The sequence below is a fragment of the Melanerpes formicivorus genome, unplaced genomic scaffold (genome assembly GCF_026170545.1).
Source record: "Melanerpes formicivorus ecotype bairdi unplaced genomic scaffold, bMelFor1.0.p_v2 SCAF_64, whole genome shotgun sequence".
NCBI lineage: Eukaryota > Metazoa > Chordata > Aves > Piciformes > Picidae > Melanerpes > Melanerpes formicivorus.
Genome location: NW_027142416.1, coordinates 1,605,693 through 1,630,858, shown reverse-complemented (window position 1 = coordinate 1,630,858; position 25,166 = coordinate 1,605,693). Strand labels below are relative to the sequence as shown.

Here is a 25,166-nt window from a genome sequence, read left to right as displayed (position 1 = left end):
GTGAGTGATGGAGGCCACCTTGTGTCAGCCTAAGGCTATGTCTCCATCACAGTGCAGCCCTGTGTTGCACAGCTTCTGGTTAAAATCTCCACAGAGTTTGCACAGGTTTGCACTGAGGTTAACTTGCCCTCGTAGCTCAGCATCAAGGTGAGTCTGTAGTAACTTTTCCCCTTGGATATGTCCTGTTGTTGATACTCACTGAAGTCCACCTCTTTGATCTTTTCCATTTCTCTGGAACATCCAGTGACTTCTCATTTTGATCTTTTCAGCTGCCCTTGGTTGAGTTGATGATTTTTTTTAGTTAGAAGCCAGATGTTTATAGGTAACTTGGGTGGGTAGCACTTGGACTAAGAAGTGATGAAGCAGAATAGATGACTGTACTGATTCTGATGAAACAGGGACAGAGGAGACTCTGGCAGGGGTTTGGACTAGATGATCTGCCTGTCATTCCGTGATTCTGTGAGAAGCTGGGACCAAGAGGCAGAAGGCTAGGCTGGATTGTCATAGAAGGTGAGACTGGGGGTAGTGATGCTGAAACTGGAGGAAAAGCAGTACCAGAACAGGCTAGCTCAAGAGTAAAGAAAAGAAGATGTAAGCAGGAAGGCTGCAGAAAAAGGAGCTAGCAGCTTTTGGAGATCAGAAGGCTGGATACGAGCACAAAAAGCTCCAACTGTGGGACTGCTGAAGGTGGTCAAAAAGCTTACAGACCCACTGGGAGAAAGGAACAGTAGGAGCTGACAGCTGGAAGCTAGGGAAAAGAGGGAGCATGGAATTCATGATGGGAGAAGGAACCTTTCACCTCTAGGCAACTGGTCTGAATCTTGTCCAAGTGACTAGTGAAGGAGAAGTAATGGCTGTGGGGAGATACCAAAGCAGCTGTTGGTCTCGCTCCAGTTCTAGCAAGCGGATGTCGGCGTCACCGCTGGACTTAGCACAGCTGGAAGGCTTGCTGGCAGGCAGCAGAGTAACCACAGGCTGGTTGAAAAGGGAGGCAAGTCTAAGGCAAGGAGGCCCATGAGAGGGACTCCTACGCTGTGGCCTGCCACTTCCTTGTCATGTAACACTGCCAAATCTGAAGTGAGAATCTGCAGCTGTTCCAGGTTGCTTTGTGCTGGTTTGGCCGTTTGCTTGGTGGATGTCTGCCCTTTCTCTTATTGCAGAGTTAGTGCAGGCTTTATATCCCATAACTTCCCATGGGCTGGAGTGAGCCAAGCTAACACTCCATTGTTAACAGACCACCTCCAGTTCGACTCCCCTCATCCACCTTAGCGAGTCAGCTTGTTCCCACCAGCTCTAGCTGTCCTTGGATATCCTTGGATAGCCAACTCAACTAATTACAGCAGCAGAAACCTAGCCCAGCAGGAAACAGTTGCTGGTGTTCTGTCAGGTTAGTAACACAGGCTCAGCATCTTGGAGTGCTGGCCACCATTGTTCACTCAGTGCTCCTAGGGTTCTCAATCACCTCTTGAATATCATGTAGAAATGGATGGAATATTGCAAAGTGACACTGCCAGTCATCTGGTGAGTCCTGCAGACCACCAGGTCTGACTGCCAAACATCACAGTATCACAGTATCATTAAGGTTGGAAGAGACCTCAAAGATCATCGAGTCCAACCTGATGACTAGACCATGACTAGACCAACATCTCACAGCTGCAGAGTTACCTAGCAACAAAGGCTGCTCTGCAGGCTGCCTTTGGATTTGGAGAGAACAACTCTCAGCGGGGAATGATGGCTGCTGCCCAGAACCCTTCCTGCCTCCCTGGGCAGCCTGTTTCGGAGTCTCACCACCCTTCTACTGAAGAACTTCTTCCTCAGATGCAGTCTAACCCTGCTCCCCCTCAGCTTCAAACCATTCCCCCTTGTCCTGTCTCTAGACACCCTGATGAAAAGTCTTTCCCAGCTGACATTTTTTTGCTACAAATGTTTTGCTCTCTAGACACATCTTTGTAGAGTTAAGTTTGGCCAGAGAGATGTTGTTTTGTGTGTGGTTGCCAAGGAGTATATCTCTGTCTACCAGTTTCTAAGTTTGTCCAGTTCCTAAGTTTGTCCCCTCCTCACTCATCCCTTCTGTGTTTTCAAGAGAGAGCATTCCCACAAGCATCTCATCTATCAGCACTTCAAGCACACTTATCTGCAGCAGATAAATACAAACCCCCACTTGAACAGATTTGCTAGAAATGGCTCTATTTGATGCAAATCTTGACAGGAGGAATGAGTAATCCTTCAACTTCAAGAGCATTCTTTAGGTTCATCTTCCCTGGAAAATGAGATTGTTGCAGCATGACTCCACAAGGGTTCAGCCTTGATAGTGAACTTGACATCATTATGCTCGTGTTGTGGTCAACCTCCTAGTTACAAGTGTTTGTAGGCTTCAGCAGAGCATGCTGTGGCTATTTAGCAACAGGATTTGTGCCTGGCTACAATGACAACAGAAAGATGTTTAGAGTTGCTCTAGCCACTCTCCAAAATGTAGCAATGTTTAGGAAGACGACAACAGAGAGGAACTCATTTTTGACCTTCAACCCTGGCTCATCAAGTGTTCAATGGACTAGCACTGCCTCTTTAGATTTGTTAGCAAAAGAAACAGTTTTAAAAACAATGGTTTAAAAACACTGAGGAAGGAGCAGTTTTCTGTTGGTCTGCATGAGGCTAAGGGAATTTAGGAGAAAGCAAGAAGTACAGAAAGGCAAAGCATGGCACAGTGCAATGTCCTGCATCTGGGTAGGCCAATCCCAGGCACAAATCCAGGCTGGGTGCAGAGTGGGTTGACAGCAGCTCTGAAGAAGGAGACCTGGGAGTGTCGGTTGCTGAGAATGTTCCCAGGAGCCAGCAGTGCCCTCATGCAGCCCAGAAGGCAGCTGTGTGCTGGGCTGCAGCCAGAGGAGTGTGGGCAGCAGGGCAAGAGAGGGGATTCTGCCCCTTGACTCTGCTCAGCTCAGACCCCACCTCCAATCCTGCCTCCAGTTCTGGTGTCCCGAGCAGAAGGAGGACACAGAGCTGTTGGAGGGACTCCAGAAGAGGCCACAAAGATGATCCAAGTGCTGGACCACCTCTGCTATGAGGACAGGCTGAGGGAGCTGGGCTTGTTCAGCCTGGAGAAGAGAAGACTCTGGGAGGACCTCTATGCTGCCTTCCAGTAGCTGAAGGGATCCTACAGGAAGGCTGCAGAGGGACTTTTCCTGAGGGTGTTTAGAGACAGGACAAGAGGGAATGGTTTGAAGCTGAGAGAGAGCAGGGTTAGACTGGATCTTAGGAAGAAGTTCTTCAGTCTGAGGGTGGTGAGACTAGAATAGGTTACCCAGAAAGCTGTGGCTGCCTCCTGCCTGGGGGTGCTGAAGGCCAGGTTGGATGAGGCCTTGAGCAGCTGAGTCTAGTTGAGAGGTGTCCCTGCCCATGGTGGGGAGGTTGGAGGGGATGAGCTTTGAGGTTCAGAGCTCTCAGACTGAAATCCTGAGCCATTCTAGGATTCTGTTGAAGCCATGAGTAGACCCCACAGCCTAAGCCAATTAAGAACCGGAGGACAATTGCTTCTGGGAAAGATTTAAGAAGGACTTTGAGACACCTGAACGTGTCCAGAGAAGGGCAACAAACTGGGGAGAGGTCTGGAGTACAACCCTGTGAGGAGAGGCTGAGGGAGCTGGGGTTGTTTAGCCTGGAGAAGAGGAGGCTCAGGGGAGACCTTATTGCTCTTTACAACTACCTGAAGGGAGGTTGTAGACAGGTGGGGGTTGGTCTCCTCTCCCCGGCAACCAGCACCAGAACAAGAGGACACAGTCTCAAGCTGTGCCAGGGGAAGTTTAGGATCGAGGTGAGGAGAAAGTTCTTCCCAGAAAGAGTAATTGGCCTTTGGATGTGCTGCCCAGGGAGGTGGTGGAGTCACTGTCACTGGAGGTGTTCAGGAGGGGATTGGATATGGCACTTGAAGCCATGGCTTATTTAGTCATGAGGTGTTGGGTGACAGGTTGGACTTGATGATCTCTGAGGTCTTTTCCAACCTTATTGATTCTATGATTCTATGAAACAACTGCTCAGAGAGTCAGCTGATATTTTCCAAGAGACAAAACCAAACACAAACATCTCAGAGAGAGCAAACTGAAAAGACAAGCTCATGGTGTCCTGAAGTGAAATCTGTGAATGGAGGGGAAGGTCATCCACAGGGGAAGAGCATCACAACCTAGAAATCCAAGTCCCAAGAGCTGTCTTCTCCTCCCAAACTCTTTAAACAGCCAAAGAATGTGCCAGTCAAATTCTACAGAAGTTTGCACCTGTGCTGTCAGAAACCTGTATGGAAGTGCAGGGAATTTCCTGCTTTGCTCTTGGAAATCCCATCATTTGTCATCTAAAAAGCACATGGGAGACCTCTTCCCTTCCCTCTGGTCTTATGTAGGATTTGGTTGAGGTATGTGCAAAATTTTCCAAGCCCTTTACACCATAAGTCTTTGACCAAGTTCCAGCTGACTCCCTTCACTTTAAATACTTCCCCTCCTGCAGCTTTTGTCTGAATTTGCTGAGGCTTTCCTGTAGCTGCCTCCTGTGCAGGGGTGTTGAAGGCCAGGCTGGATGAGGCCTTGAGCAGCCAAGACTAGTTGAGAGGTGTCTCTACCCATGGTGGGAAGGTTGGACTAGATGAGCTCTGAGGTCCCTTCCATCCTGAGCCATTCTGTGATTCTTAGAATGTAATGTTCTGCTAGCAGCACAGCTATTTCAATTTGCAGCTATTTTTAACTCTCACTGGTCTATCTGTAAGAAATCAACACTAAGAATAAAGGTAAAGAACACTCCAAGCGTTGGGAAGTGCTTGTGATTTGGATTTTTGTTTCAAAAAATTCAAGATATCAAATATTATTGAGAATTATTAACAGTAATTATTATTAATGGATGTTATTGTTAATAATTTAGCCCATAATCTTAACTTTTAAGTGTGGTGACCATTTGTGCTTATAACAAATCAAAGTGAGCTGCAGTTTTTATCTGTACAACAAGTTGCTCTGCTCTTGATTGCTTGCCTGCCTTGCTCTGGTCTTCACCTATACCTTCAGCTTCCATGTGTCTTGTAGGTGTCATTCTGTTGTATCATGCAGCTGACAGTGACAAGCATGATTGCTGGATGTAAGCACCTCAGTTCTTGAAGCTGCTGATCATGCACAGAGAGAAGTACTTGCTGCTTGATGCTACCAGGAGAGTTTTCCATCATGGGTTGGATCTGGGAAAGGAGAATGTTGAATCTGGAATATCACAGTGTCACAGTACATTACAGGTTGGAAGGGACCTCCAGAGAGCATCCAGTCCAACCCCCCTGCCACAGCACAGTCACCCAGGGCAGGTCACACAGGAACACATCCGGGTGGGTTTGCAATGTCTCCAGAGAAGACTCTGTAACCATTCTGGGCAGCCTGCTCCAGGGCTCTGACACCCTCACCATACAGAAGTGTCTCCTCCTGTTGAGGTGGAACCTCCTGTGTGCCAGCTTGTACCTGTTGTTCCTTGTTCTGTCACTGGGCACCACCAAAAAGAGCCTGGCACCTTCACCTGGACACCCACCCCTCAGAGACAGACATTGATCAGATGCCCTCTCAGCCTTCTCCTCTCCAGACTGAACAGCCCCAAGGCTCCCAGTCTTTCTTCACAGCTGAGATGTTCAAGTCCCCTAATCATCCTCCCAGCCTCCTCTGGACTCACTCCAGCAGATCTCTGTCTCTTGAACTGGGGAGCCCCAAACTGGACACAGTATTGCAGGTGTGATCCCAGCAGGGCAGGAGTCTACATTCTGAGACTTCTGAATTTTTTTCTGATCTGAATGGTGACAGTAGAAATGCTCTGGCAGTAGCTGTACCTGTGTTTTGAATTGATGGAATGCAGCTATGGAATATTTCTCCATGAAGTCCCTGTTTCTCATTCCATGCATATGTCTGATTCTGCTTTGGTTAATGCATTGTCATTTACTGTACCTTTCTGCTGCATCACAGAACCTACACAGCAATCAGGGAAATGTGACACATCTGCTCTGCAAAGCTTTGGCAGGAGGTTATGCTGATCATGTGAGTTGTACCTGCTGATGTAACTGTGCTCAGCCTTCCTGCCAGCTTGATTCCACATGGCTTAGAAGATGAAGTGGTGATACTCACTTGAGTATGAGGAATTACCTGATTAACCACAGAGTAGTTGGGATGGAAAAAGTTGTGTGAATTAGAGACCCAGGTTTCACAGTTCCACTTGATGAGTTATGAACCTTTGTTTTCTTTTCCCAGCTTTCTCCTGGTGCTGGTTTGTTTAGTCTTCAGTGTGCTGTCTACTATAGAGCACTACTCGGAATCTGCCACTGGAGCCCTTTTCTGGATGGTGAGTGAACTGTTGTGGGGAAAGCTAATTCAGCTTGACTAAATGGAAATTGCTTTAAATGAACAAGGCAGAGAACTGTTCCAAATCCTCATGCAAAGCTTGCTGTCAGGACATGCTTTCCTTAAAGTAAGGCCATAGTTTAATCATGGAATCCTAGAATGGCTCAGCTTGGAAGAACCAGCTTCCACCTTAATGTTTCTCATCAATCAGACAGCTTCTTTATTCTAAAGCATTTACAGCAGACACAAAGGCTCATGAAAGCAAAGCTATGAAGGCAATTCTAAAGCATTTTACATTTTTTACATGAGCCACTTCTCTCACATTTGTGACATGACTCTGCACCCAGCCTTTAGTTTGGGAAGCATGTGATAAGTCTGTGACACTAATGTGGAGTTCAACATTTCTGGAAATTCTATTTTCCCTTAACAAATAGGAATTTTAAGTGAAAAAAAAACCCACATTTAAAAATGTGGAAAAAAGAAAGTCTCATAAACCACCACTGCTCCTCGGGAGCATTCCCTCCTGTATTCATCTAAGAGTCCTGAGAATGGCACAGATTGCTCACAAAAACCGTCTTGCATGTGTAGAATCCCAGCCAGGGGCTCACAAGGCTCTTCCAAGCCTGGAAGATTTACCTGCAATGAGTAGGAAGGTTCTGTAGGAAAAGGAAAGCAGAATACACAGCTGTAACTTGAGCAGCAGAAATCCTATGAGGATATTATTTTTAAATAGCAAACTTCAGCTGACAGCATCATAGAATCCTACAGTGGCTCAGGTTGGAAGGGACCTCAGAGCTCATCTCCTCCAACCTCCCCACTATGGGCAGGGACACCTCTCAACTAGACTCAGCTGATCAAGGCCTCATCCAGTCTGGCCTTCAACATCCCAAGGCAGAAGGCAGTCACAGCCTCTCTGGGCAGCCTGTTCCAGAGTCTCACCACCCTCATACTGAAGAACTTCTTCCTGAGATCCAGTCTAATCCTGCTCTCCCTCAGCTCCAAACCATTCCCCCTTGTCCTGTCTCTAGACACCCTTAGGAAAAGTCCCTCTGCAGCCTTCCTGGAGGATCCCTTCAGGTGCTGGAAGGCAGCTCTAAGGTCCTGCTGGAGTCTTCTCCAGGATGAAGAGCCCCACCTCCCAGCAGAGGTGCTCCAGCCCCTGGATCATCTTTGTGGCCTCCTCTGGACTCTCTCCAGCAGCTCTGTGTCCTTAGTAATGGGGCTGATTGTTTTCTGGATATGTAAGCTGAGGGTAATTGCTGAGTGAACAGTTTCTGTGTACTAGGTTTTCCTAAGTCATTAAATGGTACCATGCAGACCTTAGAGCACACAGCTGGTGTTCAGCAGTCTTACTTGGTGTGGAACAGAATGTTCTGTAGGCAGGAATGTGCTTGTTGGGTGGCTGTTCAAAGTAAAAATGTGTTGAGCTATTCTCCAAGAGTTGCACAGATTCTGTAGGCACAGCCAGAGGCAAACCTTGAAGTTGTCTGAGCCCAAGATGCCAGCAGGTATGTGACTTGTGTGTCTGCCTTCAGAAGGATCCAGCAGCTTGTGTGCCAGGTGTGATTTTTAAATCACCTCTGGATCTTTAAGGATATGGCATTAAACTGGAAGGTGTAATTCCTCCTTGGAGGATCCAATCAGCATTTTCCTAGTGAGTGCTCATCTAGTTTTGCACCACGAGGGGTCCCCATGGTAGTTCACGAGCGGCAGGTTTGCATTCCTGTTGTAAATGACCTTGCAGAAAGGCTTCTTTGGCACCGTGGGAGTAATTCCACTGACTGGGATGTTCTAGAAACGAGAGCAAAATGTTACTTTTATCACACATGTTTTTACACACTGTGAGCAGCAGAGCACACTCAGTCATTACTGTGGGCAGTGACAGGGTGTTGTAGGTGAGAGAAGAATTTGTCACTGTTTCATTAGCTTTGTGGTCACTACTTTTAAATGTAAGAACACCAAAAGGGCTTCTGCCTGTGAAGAACCAGCCTGGGTATGCTGCAGAGTGCATTGATTTACCTGTGGTCGCTTAGTTTCTACTTGTATCACAGTATCACCAAGGTTGGAAGAGACCTCAAAGATCATCAAGTCCAACCTGTCACCACAGACCTCATGACTAAACCATGGCACCAAGTGCCACGTCCAATCCCCTCTTGAACACCTCCAGGGATGGTGACTCCACCACCTCCCTGGGCAGCACATTCCAATGGCTATCAACTCTCTCTGTGAAGAACTTTCTCCTCACCTCCAGCCTAAACTTCCCCTGGCACAGCTTGAGACTATGTCCCCTTGTTCTGGTGCTGGTTGCTTGAGAGAAGAGACCAACCCCTTCCTGGCTACAACCACCTTTTAGGTAGTTGTAAGAGAGCAATAAGGTCTCCCCTGAGCCTCCTCTTCTCCAGGCTAAACACTCCCAGCTTCCTCAGCCTCTCCTTGTAGGGCTTGTGCTCAAGGCCTCTCCCCAGCCTTGTTGCCCTTCTCTGGACATGTTCAACTGTCTCAATGTCCTTCCTTCCTTCCTTGTCTGCCTGTGTCCTAGTTTAGAGTGGGACAGATTGCTCTGTTGTTCCAAAGGGGCAAAAGAATAACACTCACACAAATGGGTAATATAGCAGTGGAAAGTTTAAATGGGAAAGCAATTTATGCACTACAGTAACTACAAAGCATGGTGGGGAGCATAGCAAAGCATATAAAGTTCAAAGAAATCCCCAGGCTAAACTTAACACACAACCCAAGACTTCCCTTCTCCCTACCTGGGGTCCACCAAAGACCCCAGGGCTCATTCTTCCCCACCCACATTGCTGGTTTCAGGCTGGCCAGGCCTGAACTGCCCCCACTTTTTATTCTGCCATTAGGCCTAAACTGGCCAAGATTGCACAGGGAAAAAAAGAGTTACTCAGGCCAAAGAGGCCTGGGATACTCCCCCATTGTTACCACATAAGAGAGGATCTCTCTCCCATGGGAGCAGAGAGGGAAGAAAGAGAAAGACAACAGCTTTGCAGCCAGATTTATATGGGTGCAGGATTTCTGCTTAGCAATACACTATTGCCTGTGTCCACCCACTGGGCTGGATACACTATTTCCTGTGTCCACCCACTGGGCTGGACACTCTAGACACTGGAGGTCTCAACTCTGTGGCTTCTTTTTTGGAGACACCCAGCCTAAAAGGCCACAGCCAGCTTGGAGCATGTCATCAAAATGTGACATCACTGCAATGCTTCCAGTCAGAGCTGTGCAGGAAGTGGTGCTCTGGGCTGGAGCAAAAGCTGGCTTCTCTCAGTGCTGCATCTCTGCTAATACTCTGTTTTGAGTGCACAATCAAAAGGCCTTCTGGCAGCGCTCTTGTGTGTTGTCATAGAATGCATTGGTGTCATCTATGAGATGAGCATCTGAATAAGCTAATGGTACCATAGGACACTTAGCTGTGATTGGCATCTTATCTTCCATATATTGGATATCATAGAATCATGGAATCATTCAGGTTGGCAAAACCCCTAGAGGTCATTAGGTCCAACCATGAACCCTAATCTCCCAAGGTCACCACTGAACCATAGTGCTAAGCACCACATCCAAATGATCTTTAAACACCTCCAGGGATGGTGACTCTACCACCTCCCCGGGCAGCCTCTTCCAATGCCTGACCACTCTTGCAGGGACAACATTTGTCCTCATGCCCATCCTAAACCTCCCCTGGTGCAGCTTGAGGCCATTCCCTCTTGTTCTGTCACTAATTCCCTGTGAGAAGAGACCAGTCCCTACCTCACTCTGTTGTCCATTCAGGTAGCTGTAGAGGGCCATAAGGTCTCCCCTCAGCCTCCTCTTCCTCACACTAAACAGTTCCAGTTCCCTCAGCCACTCTTCATCAGACTCATTCTCCAGGCCCTTCCCCACCTTAGCTGCTCCTCTTTGCACCTGCTCCAGCCCCTTGATGTCTCTCTCCTATGGAGGTGCCTAAAATCCAACCCAGCACCCAGGGGTGGCCTCAGCAGTGCTGAGTACAGGGGGACAATCCCTGCCCTGATCCTGCTGGTCACCCCATTGCTGATCCAAGCCAGGATGCCACTGGCTTCCTGTGCCACCTGGGCACACTGCTGGCTGATGTTCAACCTCTTGTGGATCAGCACCCCCAGGTCCCTTTCTGCTGGACACCTTTCCAGCCACGCTGTCCCAAGTCTGTAGTGCTGCACGGGGTTGTTGTGGCCCAAATGCAGGACCCAGCACTTGGCCTTGTTGAAGCTCATCCCATTGACCTCATCCCATTGATCCAATCTGTCTAAGTCTCTCTGTAGAGCCTCCCTACCCTCCAGCAGATCAATACAACCACCTAACTTGGTGTCATCTGCAAACTTACTGATGGTGCACTCTAACTCCTCAGCTAGATCATCAATAAAGATGCTAAACAGTAGTGGTCCCAACATTGAACCCTGAGAAACACCACTTGTGACTGGCCACCAGCTGCATTTGACTCCACTGGCCACCACTGTTCAGGCCTGGCCACCCAGCAGAGCATGTGCCCATCCAAGCTGCGAGCAGCCACTTTTGTCATGAGAATTCCATGGGAAAGAGTCTTGAAGGCATTATGGAAGTCCAGGTAGAAAACATCCACAGCCTTTCTCTCTTCCATTGGGCAGGTCACCTTGTCATAGAAAGAGATAAGAGTTGTTAAGCAGGACCTGCCCGTGCTGGCTGGGCCTGATGCCCTGGTTGTCCTCTGTAGGGTGCATAATGGCACTGGGGATGGTCTGTTCCATGACCTTCCCTAGCACTGAGTCCAGACTGACAGGTCTATTGTTCCCCAGATCTTCCTTGTCACATATGATGGCTCCCATCTTTGTAAGAGCAAGAGTGGTGGCAAGAAATGGGCATTTCAGGATCAGTGCATTTTCAGAGCCTTTGAGTAACTCTCAAGCTAAACAGGTCACTAAATGGACATCTTCAGCTCCAAGGGCTGGAGGACCTGGAAGCCAGGTTATCAGATGAACTTTTGGGCAGAAGTACACGTGTGCAAACATTTGGACTATTAGACCTTCATGCCTGCTTCTGAGGCTTCATTGTTCTGAGCTGCCATTCCTTGCTGGAGCCTTGGTTCACACACATCATCCATTGAGCCATCCCACTTCCTCCTGTGCCCCGGCACCTAAATACCCCAATAAAAAGAGTGAAGAGAGCCTTCTGTGTGCTCCCCACCTCAAACACAGCTGCAGCTGAGAAAATATCCTACGTTTCACGTGTGCACTGTAACCACTCCAGCCCAGCTTCCCTTCTCCTACTTCCCCTCACAGCTCTCCAGAACCATGCTGGGATGTACGGTGAATTCCAGGCTCTCTGTTTTGTTTGCTGATTAAAATGTTGATTTTCTGTGTTGATGTGAGTATTTTTAATTTAGTCATCAATGGCAGTTTTAGGTAAAAGCTGATGGCTTTTCCATGAGGATTTCTTATTTGACTGATTGACTTAGATACAGGTGGAAGTTATTTTGCAGACCAATTTCCCTTCAGGCTTATTTTCCCATATTTCAATAAAATTAATAAAATAGAATTATACTAAGAAGAGAATCACAGAATCCTAGAATGGCTCAGGTTGGAAGGGACCTCATTGTTTCGGAAAGCATGCACGGACTCCCTTGTTGGTGAGGCAGGTATCGTTTATTGGTACAGAACAAGCAGCTTACATAGGAAAAATTGAGCAGGGTAAGCAATTCCCTGACATTCTTGCACCACTGCTGATAATTGAGTTTTCTTCTTTGATATGCAGCTGTCCATTGTTATCTTCATCCCATATCAAGTTGATCTTCTTCAACATGGAGGCAAGTGTCCTTCTGTCTGGCACTTCAGGTTGTTTAGCAGGTCAGCTCTTCTTTATCATCAAGCTATCCTTCTAGTATCAGTGGCCTGTTGTTCTTTCTTCTCCTGAAACCTTCCATAGATACTTTCTGCTTTCCTACATCAGAGTTCATCCACTCCAACCTCCCCACCATGGGCAGGGGCACCTCTCAACTACACTCAGCTGCTCAAGGCCTCATCCAACCTGGCCTTCAATACCCGGAGGCAGGAGGCAGACACAGCCTCCCTGGGCAGCCTATTCCAGAGTCTCACCAGCCTCCTACTGAAGAACTTCTGCCTGAGATCCAGTCTAACCCTGCTCTCCCTCAGTTTCAAATCATTCCACCTTGTCTCTAGACACCCTCAGGGAAAAGTTCCTGCGCAGTTTTCCTGCAGGATTGGAAGGACCCTCTAGTGTCTTCTCCAGGTTGAACAAGCCCAGCTCCCTCAGCCTGTCCTCACAGCAGAGGCTCCAGCCCTTGGATCATCTTTGTGGCCTCTTCTGGACTCACTTCAACAGCTCTTTGTCCTCCTTCTGCTGAGGACACCAGAACTGGTGGCAGGATTGGAGGTGGGGTCTTAAGAGGCAGAATCCCCACTCTTGCCGTGCTGCCCACACTCCTCTGGCTGCGGCCCAGCACACAGCTGCCTTCTGGGCTGCTTGAGGGCACTGCTGGCTCCTGGAGAGCTTCTCAGCAACCGACACTCCCAAGTCTCTTTCTTCAGAGCTGCTGTCAACCCACTCTGCACCCAGCCTGGATTTGTGCCTGGGATTGGCCTACCCAGATGCAGCAAACCTTGCACTTTGCCTTGTTGAACCTCATGCAGTTTGCAGATAAGGACATGGAGCTGTTTGCTGCCAGTCTGCTGGGCCCATAGAAGCCAGCGTTCTGCCTCCTTTAGTAGCTATGAGAGATTTAGTATCGACTGTCATGGTTGAATACTTTTCCACTGAGATTTTAGCCAGCACAAATTGAAAGGTGTTTCTTGTAAAAGCTGTAGATAATATACTCATTCTAAAAAAAAATCAAACTACTGCAGCTAATTTGGTATCTATTTTCTTGGTTTTCTGCCTTGAGACTGTGCTGTAAAACTCTTTAGCTTTCTAATAAACTGTGGGTTTAGTCAGGCTGAAAGTGCCATGAAGGCAGAGGAAGACTGCAAATTTTCTTGGTTCTCCTTCCAGACAAAACAAGGAGGGAGAAGCAAGTACAGAAATGTTGACCTGACTTGGTTAAAAATCAAAGCCGACATCAATTTTGCTTGTTAGGGCAGAGGTTTTGAGCATGTTTTGCAGCTTTGAAATACTTTGGTCCCTTTTCAGCCACTCATAATGTCTGTTTTAAGGACATGTTGATATGGGGTGGAAATTGTGGTTGAAGTGTGTTCGCTCTTTGGGTGCTGCAGAATTCCCCAGGTGCAGATTTCAAGCGTGTTGAAGTTAAAAGACAAACCTTTTCCATAGCTGTCATTTAAGTGGTAGGTGTTGCATGACTGAGGTACTGGGTACAGTTTGGGTTGGAACAAAGCCTGGAAGCTGTATTTTGGTTGTGCTGGCATACTGAAGTGGTGGAGAAAGCAAGGGAGGAGCAAAGATCTCAACAGATCTGTCCATGTGATCTTCCCTGACCAGCTCTCTTTAGAAGTGCCTCAGAGTACTCTGATCCTTGGTTGTGCAGCAGTGCTTTACAGATGTTGGAAAAGACCTCAGAGATCATTAAGTCCAACCTATTACCTAACACCTCATGGCAACTAAACCATGGCTCCAAGTGCCACATTCAGTCCTTTTCTGAACACCTCCAGTGACCGTGACTCCACCACCTCCCTGGGCAGCACATTCCAATGGCCAATTACTCTTTCTGGGGAGAACTTTCTCCTCACCTTGATCCTAAACTTCCCCTGGTGCAGCTTGAGACTGTGTCCTCTTGTTCTGTTGCTGGTTCCCTGGGAGAAGAGACCGACCCCCACTTGGCTACAACCTCCCTTCAGGTAGTTGTAGAGAGCAATGAGGTCTCCCCTGAGCCTCCTCTTCTCCAGGCAGAGTGCAGCAGAGGAAATCCAGATCAGATCTCTTGTCCTTAGGGGTGACTTTAGCATCCCAGGCATCAACTGGAAACATCACACAGCTGCTGCAAACAGGTGCAGAAAACTGCTGAAGCATGTTGAAGATGGCTTTCTGGTCCAAGTAGCCAACTAGGAAACATGGCTTCCTAGATTTGGGGGTTGTAAACACCGAGAGATTTGTGGGTGAAGCGGTGACTGGTGACTGCCTTGGTCACAGTGGCTATCAAGTAGTTTGGTTTCAAAAGTAGGTGATAAGGGCAGCTAAGGGCATTCAGCTTGGAGAAGGTTCAGGGGTGACCTCACTGCAGTCCACAGTTTCCACAGGGGAGGGTGCTGATCTCCCCTGTCTGGTGAGCCACAGCAGGAGACAAGGAACTGGAACAAGTCTGCATCAGGGAAAGTTCAGATTGGATATTCAAAACAAATCTTCCCTGAGAGGGTGGGCTAGTCACTGGAGCAGGCTCCCCAGAAAGCACCAAGCCTCACAGGGTTCAAGGAGTATCAGAAGGATGCTCTTAGTGATATGCTGAGTTTTGGGTAGTGCTGTGAGGAGCAGGGGGTTGGGCTCTGAACCTTGGGAGTCCCTTCCAACATGAGATACTCTGTGACTGTGCAGTTCTGGCTGGAATGTGGAAAACTTGGTATCACACTTCCAGGTTTTATGCTTACAAATTCTGCTTCATGATCTAGAGCTGTTTCCTGCCCTCGTTAGCTTTAGGAATAGTGTTCTTGGAGCCTTCCTCCCATCCTTATATTTTACAGGATTAAGTTTGGATAGAAACAGAAGAGGAATATTGTGGGTTTCCCTGTGATACTCTGATTGTATGGAGCTTTAACCATTCTTTTCTTCTTGCCCTCAGGAACAGATTATCTCTTCCTTGTATGTACTGCATGGAACAAGTGACCAGATTAGGTAGAATCCTTTTTCTGCATCTTCCATCTCAGTTTATTTGTAGTAGTCCTAGAAATCAACTGGCTGTGCAAACTGTAGTCTGCATTCTAATTGTGGTGGATTGAAATTACCCCCAAAGTAAGATTGCCAGACCAGCTCAGATGGAAGCAAATGAAGCTGTATTTACAAGCAAACTAAAATCTAGGGATATGAAATGCAATGAATATGTACAAAATATACAATATTTGCATCTATTTACAAATCATAAACAACACAAGAACTGCCCTGGACAAAAGCAGGGGGTTACCAACAGTTTCCCCCTCCCTGCTCCCTTCTCTCACCTTATACAAGGTAGAAGAGAGAGAGAGAGAGAGAAGAGCAGAGAGTAGTTTGTTAGTACTTAGCCACAACAAAGAAATGCAGTCAAGGTCAGAAACAGCCAAGCAGAAGCAACCAGCCAATATGTGCCAGAGCAAAGAAACTGAAAAGAGAGTTAGTTTATGCAACTAACTTTATGTCAGCTATCAGCCCAATAGGATTATTTAGACCTTAGCATTGTTTTCCCTTTTACATCCAATGGTGATTTATTTACATTCTACCACTTTCTACTCAACCTGTGGAAAATTTTCCTAGGCTCAGCCTAAAACTGCCACACTAATAAAAACAGCTGACAGTCTGTCCTTGTAATTCTGGCAGGAAATAGTGCTGGTGGTGTTTTTTGGTGCTGAGTATGTGGTCCGGCTGTGGGCTGCAGGCTGCAGGAGCAAGTACGTCGGCTTGCGAGGGAGGCTGCTCTTCGCCCGGAAGCCCATAGCCATCATCGGTGAGACCTCGGTTCTCTTCCTTGCCATTATCCACCTCTTTTAAAGAAAAGGTGTTGTGGTGGGTTGAAAATTCCCCCCAGTATTAAATTTGCCAGACCAGCTCAGTTGGAAGCAAATAGAAGCTGTGTTTACAAGCCACAACTACAACGGAATACCATCAATACGTACAAAATATACACTGTTCACAATATTTACAGGTATTTACAATTAATAAACAGCACAAAACTCCCCCTGGTCAAAGACCTGGAGAAGCTGCTAGCTTCTCTATTTCTGCCCCCTCCCCCCCCCCCCCCCCCCCCCCTTACATCCCTGTACAAAAGAGAGAAGAGAAGTTACTACCAAAACAATGCAGCCAAGGTCAAGCAGAAGCGAGTTAGCATCTCTCCAGAGCAAAGAAGTGCAAAGAGAAATTGTTTTTGGGAACAAGATCTTATGTAGATATCTCTCCAATGGGATTGTTTAGAATTATCTCTATTTTTTTACACTCAATAGTGATTTATTTACATTTTGCTACTTTCTGCTTAAGATCTGTGAAAAATTTTAGAGGCATAGCCTAAAATTACCACACGTGTGTTGTGGTTTAAGCTTTCCCAGAGTCCAAAAGCCCCAGTTAGAGCAGATTTGGGTTGCCTCCCCTCTCCCTTTTTTTCCTGGTAGGGGAAAGCAAATTAGGCAGAAGAAAAGAGAGGTAAAATTATGAAAGAAATAGTCTTGAATTGATTTGGAAGTAAAAAGGTACGTTTAGTAAAATATAAAAGGCATTTGAGTAAAAGGAAGGTTACAAAGGTATGAGGAAAAAGGGTAAATAAAAATATCTACAAAACCAGACATAGCTGGCAAAGGATCCTCTGGATGCAAATGTGGATTCTCTAGATGCAGTCCTTAGGAGTTGGGTGCAGCACGGAACAGGCCCCACCAGGTGATCACAGCAGCAGCAGGAGCAGGAAAAGGTCTGTTGGGCAGATGGGGGGCAGGAGCAAGAGAGGAAAGACAGGAAATGGCTCTCCTTAAATAGGCTTGGTGGACAGGAAGTGGGAGTGGAATAGACTTTGACCAGGGGATCCCCCCAGGAGGGGGGAACAAGTCTCTGTGCCCACCTGGATCAGGTTTCTCTGCCCACCTGGGGGCTAGGTTCTCTTAAGCTCACCCTGTCCTGGACTGGGTGTAACCTGGCACAAGGTGTCAGCCGCTACAGTGACCATGGTGCATTCTGAGCTGTGTCTATCACTCAAAGCTTTGTGAAGCTGTGCAGTTGTTTCTTCTGGGTTGCTAGAGCTGACCATGTCAGATACATCTGTGAGACACAGGCAGACACCAGCTAAAGAAAGGCAAAATTGTCAAGTGGAGAGATCTTCACTAAATGTACTGGTGTAACTGGAGAGAACTGGCAGGGCTTGGAACTCCAACTCCTGCCCTAGGTCTGCTGTAGAAAGCAAACACTGAGGCTGAGGGAGCTGGGGTTGTTCAGTATAGAGAAGAGTATGCTCTGGGGGGATCTTAGAACTACCTTCCAGTAGCTGAAGGGAGCTTCCAGGAAGGCTGCAGAGGGACTTTTCCTGAGGGTGTCTAGAGACAGGACAAGGGGGAATGGTTTGAAGCTGAGGAAGGACAGGATTAGACTGGATCTGAGGAAGAAGTTCTTCAGTAGGAGGGTGGTGAGACTCTGGAACAGGCTGCCCAGGGAGGTTGTGGCTGCCTCCTGCCTGGGGGTGCTAAAGGCCAGGCTGGATGAGGCCTTGATCAGCTGAGTCTAGTTGAGAGGTGTCCCTGGGCATGGTGGGCAGATTGGAGGAGATGAGCTCTGAGGTCCTTTCCAAGCTAAGCATTTCTGTGATGGTCTAAAGAGGATTTCCACAGAAATGCTCATGCAGGAAATCAGAAAAAATATCTTCTCAGAGTAATTCTGGGTCAAGGTTCAAGAACTAGAAGCTGCAGCCTGGTTTGCTGAACTAGGATGGGAGCAAATCAGGGGTTCTGGCACTGAGGAGGCTTCCAGCATTTGCATTTTGTAATGCTGGAACTCTGTAAATTGTGGAGTTGTGGAAGTAAAAAATGAACTCTGGAAATACTTTTTTTTTCACCCTATTAAAGACCATATCACAAAGTAAACCAACAATTCTGAATGTGTTCTTTTTCTGATGCAGTTTTTAAGCCACATGCCTGTGTGGAGTATCAGTGCATGAGATTGGAGGTCATGCATCTCAGCAGGGACTGAAGCAAACTCCGAGTTTCACCCTTGAATCACCCTTTCAGCCTTGAACTGAAATGGGGATTCATTTCTGGGGGTACATGCCTTTGTCTTGTTGGTTTTGTGGCTGTCTGCTCTGTCAGGATCCTTTTTTCAATTATTAAACTCATCATGGAAGAAACTGTAGCCATTGCCTTCTTGATGTGAAACTATTACATTGATTTGCTACCCAAAGGCCTGCAGGGACAGAATGAGGGGCAATGGTTTGAAGAATGGTTGAAGAGCAGATTTAGATTGGATGTGAGGAACAAGGTCTGCACCATGAGGGTGCTGGAACACAGCAACAGGTTGCCTGGGGAGGTAGTTGAGGCCCCATCCCTGGAGATATTCAGGGTAAGGCTGGACAAGGATCTGAGCAATGTGCTCTAGTGGAGATGTCCCTGGTGTGTGCAAGGGGGGTTGGACTGGAAGAGCTTTGGAGGTCCCTTCCAACCCAAACCATTCTAGGATTCTATGAAACTGGATTTCTTGTGTTTCAGTGATGGAATCTGACAGTTAATACATTCTTCTTTATTCTTTTCTTTTTGACCAGATCTAATTGTGGTGGTAGCCTCAATCATTGTTCTGAGCATAGGATCCAATGGACAGGTGTTTGCCACCTCTGCAATCAGGTATGCTCTGATAGTGCCTCAGTGCCCCCTCTGCAGTAAGGTTTGCTCTTCAGATGCCTCAGCTCTTCACAACCACACATCTGGTTAGCTGTTTATCTGATTTCCCCATTCTCATGTCCCTAGTGTCAAATAAGTTCTTTCATTGAAACACTGGAGAGGGGCAGCCTGTGTATTACTGTGCTTGGTCACTGGGTGGGAATCAAGTGCAGAGCTCAGGCAGATGCTGAATGGCAGGGCTGTTGGGGGCCAGAGGAAGGAGCTGAAGGGACTCAAGCCCTGTTTCTCTTGCAGGGGGATCCGGTTTCTGCAGATCCTCCGCATGCTCCACGTGGATCGCCAGGGTGGCACCTGGCGGCTCCTGGGCTCCGTTGTTTTCATCCATCGGCAGGTACTGGAGCTGTAAAGGTCTGCTTTTGGTTTCCTTTTTCCTTCCGGTGGAGTTCAAACTGTGGCCTGGTTTACATAAACAATTACTGTTGCAAGAGAAAAAGTACTTTAAGAGTCCCTCATCATTTCCCCTCTGCTTTTAGACTGGGGACATTATTCTTCATTTCAAGTCAGCGGCTAACTGAGCAGCAGCAGGAGGTTTTGGGGTGGTTGGTTTTCCCCCCAGTTGTTTTATTCTTTGTTATCCTTAAAGATCTCTGAGATCCCTTCCAACCTAAGCCATTCTAGGATCCTATGAGCATTGCTTTTGAATTTTCTAGTCTGATACAAACAGAAACTGAACTTCCTGGTTTCTTGGAAGTAGATTCCACGCCTGAAATGTAGCTCACTGCTTTTTCTGCTACTGGAATGCAAAACCCTCCAGGTGTTTGCAATGCTGTACAGAGATGGAATTTGTACGCAACAAACTTCATGTTCTTCTTGGCTTTCTCTTTCAACAGGAACTCATAACCACATTGTACATTGGATTCCTGGGATTAATTTTCTCATCCTATTTTGTCTATCTTGCTGAGAAGGATGCAGTTGATGAGGATGGAAAGACAGACTTCTCCAGCTACGCCGATGCACTTTGGTGGGGCGTGGTAAGTGTTTGCCCACAAACTGGCTGTGCACACAGTGCCCCTCTGACAAAGGTGAGCTCTCCTCAAAAAATCTGCTATTTCATTCTTTGCAGAACCCATTTCTGTAGGGAAGGTGGGCAACTTTCTGAAAGGGTTGTCAGAAGAAATGTAATAAATGCATCCAAATTATTTTAGCATTTAACTTTATGGTGAAAAAAATTCCTTAGCAAAAGATGTTGAATGTTTACAGATACAAAAAGTCAGAATCACAGAATGGCTCAGGCTGGAAGGCTTCGCAGAGCTCATCCCCTCCAATCTCCCCACCATGGGCAGGGACACCTCTCAACTAGACTCAGCTGCTCAAGGCCTCATCCAACCTGGCCTTAAACACCCCCAAGCTGGAGGCAGCCACAACCTCTCTGGGCAGCCTGTTCCAGAGTTTCACCACCCTGGTAACTGGACAACTTCTTCCTCAGATCCAGTCTAACTCTGCTCTCCCTCAGCTTTAAACCGTTCCCCCTTGTCCTGGTGCTGGACATCCTTATCAAAGTGAGGGGATCAAGGAAGAGCTGAAAATAACAAAAGGATTTTCAGCAGTCAGGGAACTAGCAATAGAATAGAATAGAATAGAATAGAATAGAATAGAATAGAATAGAATAGAATAGAATAGAATAGAATAGAATAGAATAGAATAGAATAGAATAGACCAGGTTGGAAGAGACCTTCAAGATCATCGTGTCCCACCTATCATCCAACATCCAACACCACCTAATCAACTAAACCATGCAACCAAGCACCCTATCAAGTCTCCTCCTGAACACCTCCAATGATGGTGACTCCATCACCTCCCCAGGCAGCCCATTCCAATGGGCAATCACTCTCTCTGTGTAGAATTTCTTCCTAACCTCCAGCCTAAACCTCCCCTGGTGCAGCCTGAGACTGTGTTCTCTTGTTCTGGTGCTGGTTGGCTGGGAGAAGAGACCAACCTCCACCTGTCTGCAACCTCCCTTAAGGTAGTTGTAGAGAACAATAAGGTCTATGTTTCTTAGTATCCAGTTCTGCCCATGTGTATTCATGCCTGTGTTACTCCAGCATGCAGCAGAACTTCCATGTGAAGCCCATGTCCTTTTTCATACCTTCTTAGAAGTTATCTTTGTGTTCGTTTTTTTTTAGCTCTAGTTATGCAGGGCTTGCTTTATGAGTTGCACTGAATGTTGAACTATGAGTTACAGAATATTTCTCAATGCTAGAAACTAGCATTTGAATAAAGAGTTAAAAAAAAAAATGTGATGATCAAAAACCCTCAGAGTGTGTTTATAGATATTTTTCAATATTTTGGACTTCAGCAACTTAAAAGGTGTTTGGTTATTGAGACCAACAGGGAAGTTTAAGATGGGCACTACCTTGTTGAGTCGATGCCTTGCAATCTGCATTTCAAAGGGTGTCTTGCAAAGTGTGCAGTGGTTTTGGTGGTTGTTTTCCAGCATTTCTTGAGTAGATGCCTTGCAATCTGCATTTCAAAGGGTGTCTTATGCTTTGCAAAGTGTTCAGTGGGTTTGGTTGTTGTTTTCCAAAACTTGACTTTTCGTGTGTGATGGGCAGATCAAATCAGCTTTGTGTTTCGCAGGCTGTGGGAGGCACATGAACACTGTTCCAATTGTTGTTTGAGCTTTTCAGATGGCCAGGCTTCCTCAGCATTAGTGAGTCACGGTGCAGGTGCGCTTCACAGCTGGCAACAGTGACAAAGGGCAAAGTGAAGCAGTCTCTGGGTTTTTTTTCTTCTTTTCAAGTCTTCTGTAACACAGAAACACAGATGTGGAGCTACCAGGGAGTGAAATTTGATTTCACTTTTGGCTTTCAAAACTGAACCACAGGGAAAAAAAATCTTGGTACCAAGTATTTGAAAGTCTTCTGTGCCTGACAAGAGCCACAGAGAGTATTATGGGTAGCAGTTTGCTCTGAGTGGAAAGTGCAAGCTTGCTGAACTTGATACAAACGGCCTGAAAGGTTTAAATGTGAAGCAAAGGGAAAATAAAGAAAGAATGAGAGTTGGAAATGCTAACTACATTCACCTGCTGCAGTTCAGAGCAAGCATGGCTCACTTGCATTTGGCAGGCACACAGATTACATTGCAAAGCCCTCTCAAGGGCTGGTGGATCTTTTACATGAAGCTGCTTTCAGAGGCTGTGGTGTGTTTGGACACATGCAGAAGAATTTCCAAAAGCACTGTCGGTGCAGCTCAGGTCACAGCAGGTTTCCATCGATTCTTAAGGAAAGAAGGGCATGTAAGAGGCTTCTCTTTGTGGGCTTTCTGTGCTCATCTCTTGGTGTTGGGAATCACAGAATCACAGAAGCATTCAGGTTGGAAAAGACCCTCGGGACCACCAAGTCCAACCCAGAACCCTACTCTGCAAGGTTCACCCCTAAGCCATATCCCCAAGCACCACATCCAGACCACCTTTAAACACATCCAGGGCTGGTGACTCAGCCACCTCCCTGGGCAGCACATTCCAATGCCTGACCACTCTTGCTATGAAAGATTTTTTTCCTAATGTCCAGTCTAAACTTACCCAGTCACAGCTTGAGGCCCTTCCTTCTTGTTCTATCACTAATGTGAGAAACTGGTTATAATATTTGGCTTTCTCAAGGGGAATTACTGGGGACCGTGGGGCTCGATCGTTGGGCTGGATCGTTGGGCTGATTGATTGGTTATGGTCTGTATTGTGTGGGGTATTGGTAGAGAAAGGTGAGGCGCCAACAGGTCTAAAGACTGGCCAGGTCAAAAGTGCAGGTTTTGTCTCAGTCCTGATGGAGAGAGGTGGGAGCGTGCTGGGGAATATATGAATATGTACGTTTTAATACATGAATATGTATGTTTGCCCTCTCTATAAGTTCAACTCCTGTTGTTAGGGGGCGCCTCTAGCAAACTCGCTCTGCGCCCAGCGCTGTGTTGCCTTTGCTTTATAATAAACTGGCTGTAAATTTCAGCAGTGAGTTCGTTTCTCACACTAATTACCTGTGAGAAGAGACCAGCACCAGCCTCTCCACAACATCATTTCAGGTAGTTGTAGAGAGCAATGAGGTCTCCCCTCAGCCTCCTCTTTTCCAAACTAACCATCCCCAGCTCCTTCAGTTGCTCTTCGTAAGATTTATTCTCCAGACCCTTGTGCAGCTTTGTTGCCCTCCTCTGCACTGGCTCCAGCACCTCTCTCTCTTATTGAGGTAGTCAAAACTGGACGCAATACTCGAGGTGTGGCCTCACCAGAGCTGATTAGAAGGGGACAATCACCTCCCTACTCCTGCTGGACACAGCATTTCTAATACAGGCCAGGATGCCCTTGGCTTTCTTGGCCACTTGGGCACTCTGCTGGCTCATATTCAGTTGCTTTTCAATGTGAACACTCAGGTCCCTTTCTAATATTCATTAGTTTTGCTGCAAACTGGACTGTTCTATACCACTGGACCTGAGATAAAGAAATACTCTTGTAAACTGGTATTGAGTGGCAGAGGTACTTGCTCAGGATGTGCAGTGCATTTCCATGCAAGGGGTAGCAGTTATAACCCCTTTATATTTAATATCTTTTTGAGGTGTGCTGCTCTGACTCTCTAAACTCATGACACCTGCCTATCTTCAAACATCTGAGAAGCTCTGCTGACTTCAAGTATATGAGGTTTCTTCCTTTTCTGATGCTTCCATCTATTTATTCAGAGGCTGTGTTGCAGTGTGTGCAGACCAGCTGCAATGTGCCAGAATAAATCTGTGTTTCAGAGCAGGTGCCACTCACCAGAGGTAGTCATCAAGCATTCTCTGAGCAGACAGGCAATAACTTTTAGATATAGAAGTACAAAAAGGTTCTGATTGTGATTAAGCAAGCCAAGGAATGACATAGGTTACAATCCCTTCCACGTGCTTCAATGTACTAATTGGGTTACCAAAAAAGAGCCCTCTTAAGGTAGCCAGGGGGAAAAAAAACGTTCTGGGTTTGATGGATGGACCATTCAGTAGATAAAGAACTGGCTTGACAGCCACACCCTGCAAATGGCTGTCAATGTGCCCATGTCCAAGTGGAGGCCAAGTGGAGTGCCTCAGGCATCAGTACTGGGACCAGTCTTGTTTAACATCTTTGTTGGCAACATGGACAGTGGCACTGAGGCACCCTCAGTAAGTTGGCTGATGACACCAAGCTGTGTGGCGCAGCTGACAGGCTGGAGGGAAGGGATCCTTCCAGAGGGACCTTAAACAGGCTGCAGAGATGGGGCCAAGCCAACCTCATGAGGTTCAACAAGACCAAATGCAAGGTCCTGCGTCTGGGTCAGGGCAATCCCAAGCACTGATATAGTCTGGGCAGGAACTGGCTTGAGAACAGCCCTGAAGAAAAGGACTTTGGGGTGCTGGTGGATGAGAAGCTCAACATGATTCATGAGTCTGAGAGAGCTGGGGCTGTTCAGTCTGGAGAAGAGAAGACTCCAAGGAAACCATATTGTGGCCTTCCAGTATCTGAAGGGGGCTACAAGAAAGCTGGGGAGGGACTTTTTAGGGTGTCAGGGAGGGATAGGACTATGGGGGTGTTTAAAAAACTAGAAATGGGTAGATTCAGACTGGATGTCAGGAAGAAATTCTTCCCTATGAGGGTGGTGAGAGACTGGCACAGGTTGCCCAGGGAGGTGGTGGAAGCCTCATGCCTGGAGGTTTTGAAAGCCAGGCTGGATGTGGCTGTGAGCAACCTGCTGTAGTGTGAGGTGTCCCTGTCCATGGCAGGGGGGCTAGAACTACACGATCCTTGAGGTCCCTTCCAACCCTAACAATTCTGTGGTACTATGTTCATGCACCTGCAGAAATCTGCCAGCCAAATGCCTGCTGTAGAGATGGAAAATCATCTTTTCTGTGGTGATGATCTTTGAGGTCTTTTCCAACCTTATTGATTCTATGACAGATGTCAGGTTGCCTTCCACAGTAACACCAAGGCAGCTCAGCCTGCCTGCACTTTATGCTTGAGAGCTGCAGAACTAAAATAAACCCCAATAAACCAAATAACAAAACCACCACACAAAAAACTAAGAAGCCTTTCACATGGAAGAGAGGAAAAGGAAAGAAAACCCCCCAGCCTTTAAGGGGTTATCTGGGTGCACTGAGAAGCTGAAGTGCTGCTAAAGAAACACTGCTTCAGCTTTCTCCTCACCCCACTAACACAAACGCAGTTCAGAGTTGAATTCTGGGGAGGTCTGGTTTAATTTTGGGGACTGGCAAACTCATCTATTTGGGTTGATGGTTGTACACAACACTTGAGGCACCTGATGGGCCAGTCCAATTAAATCTGGAGAGGCACCTAGTAGGGCAGAGCTGGTGCTGACAGCAG

The 25,166-nt window shown here is 47.0% G+C and overlaps 1 protein-coding gene across 1 annotated transcript in view; it reads left to right on the top strand.

The window, feature by feature from the left end:
• LOC137453274 (potassium voltage-gated channel subfamily KQT member 1-like) overlaps window positions 1–25,166 on the top strand; it is a 374,577-nt gene that overhangs the window by 3,641 nt on the left and 345,770 nt on the right. The window contains exons 2-6 of the mRNA XM_068162391.1: window positions 6,252–6,342; window positions 15,816–15,942; window positions 18,724–18,802; window positions 19,094–19,190; window positions 19,690–19,830. Of these exons, the coding sequence (XP_068018492.1) occupies window positions 6,252–6,342; window positions 15,816–15,942; window positions 18,724–18,802; window positions 19,094–19,190; window positions 19,690–19,830 (535 nt within the window). The remainder of the gene's footprint in view (window positions 1–6,251; window positions 6,343–15,815; window positions 15,943–18,723; window positions 18,803–19,093; window positions 19,191–19,689; window positions 19,831–25,166) is intronic.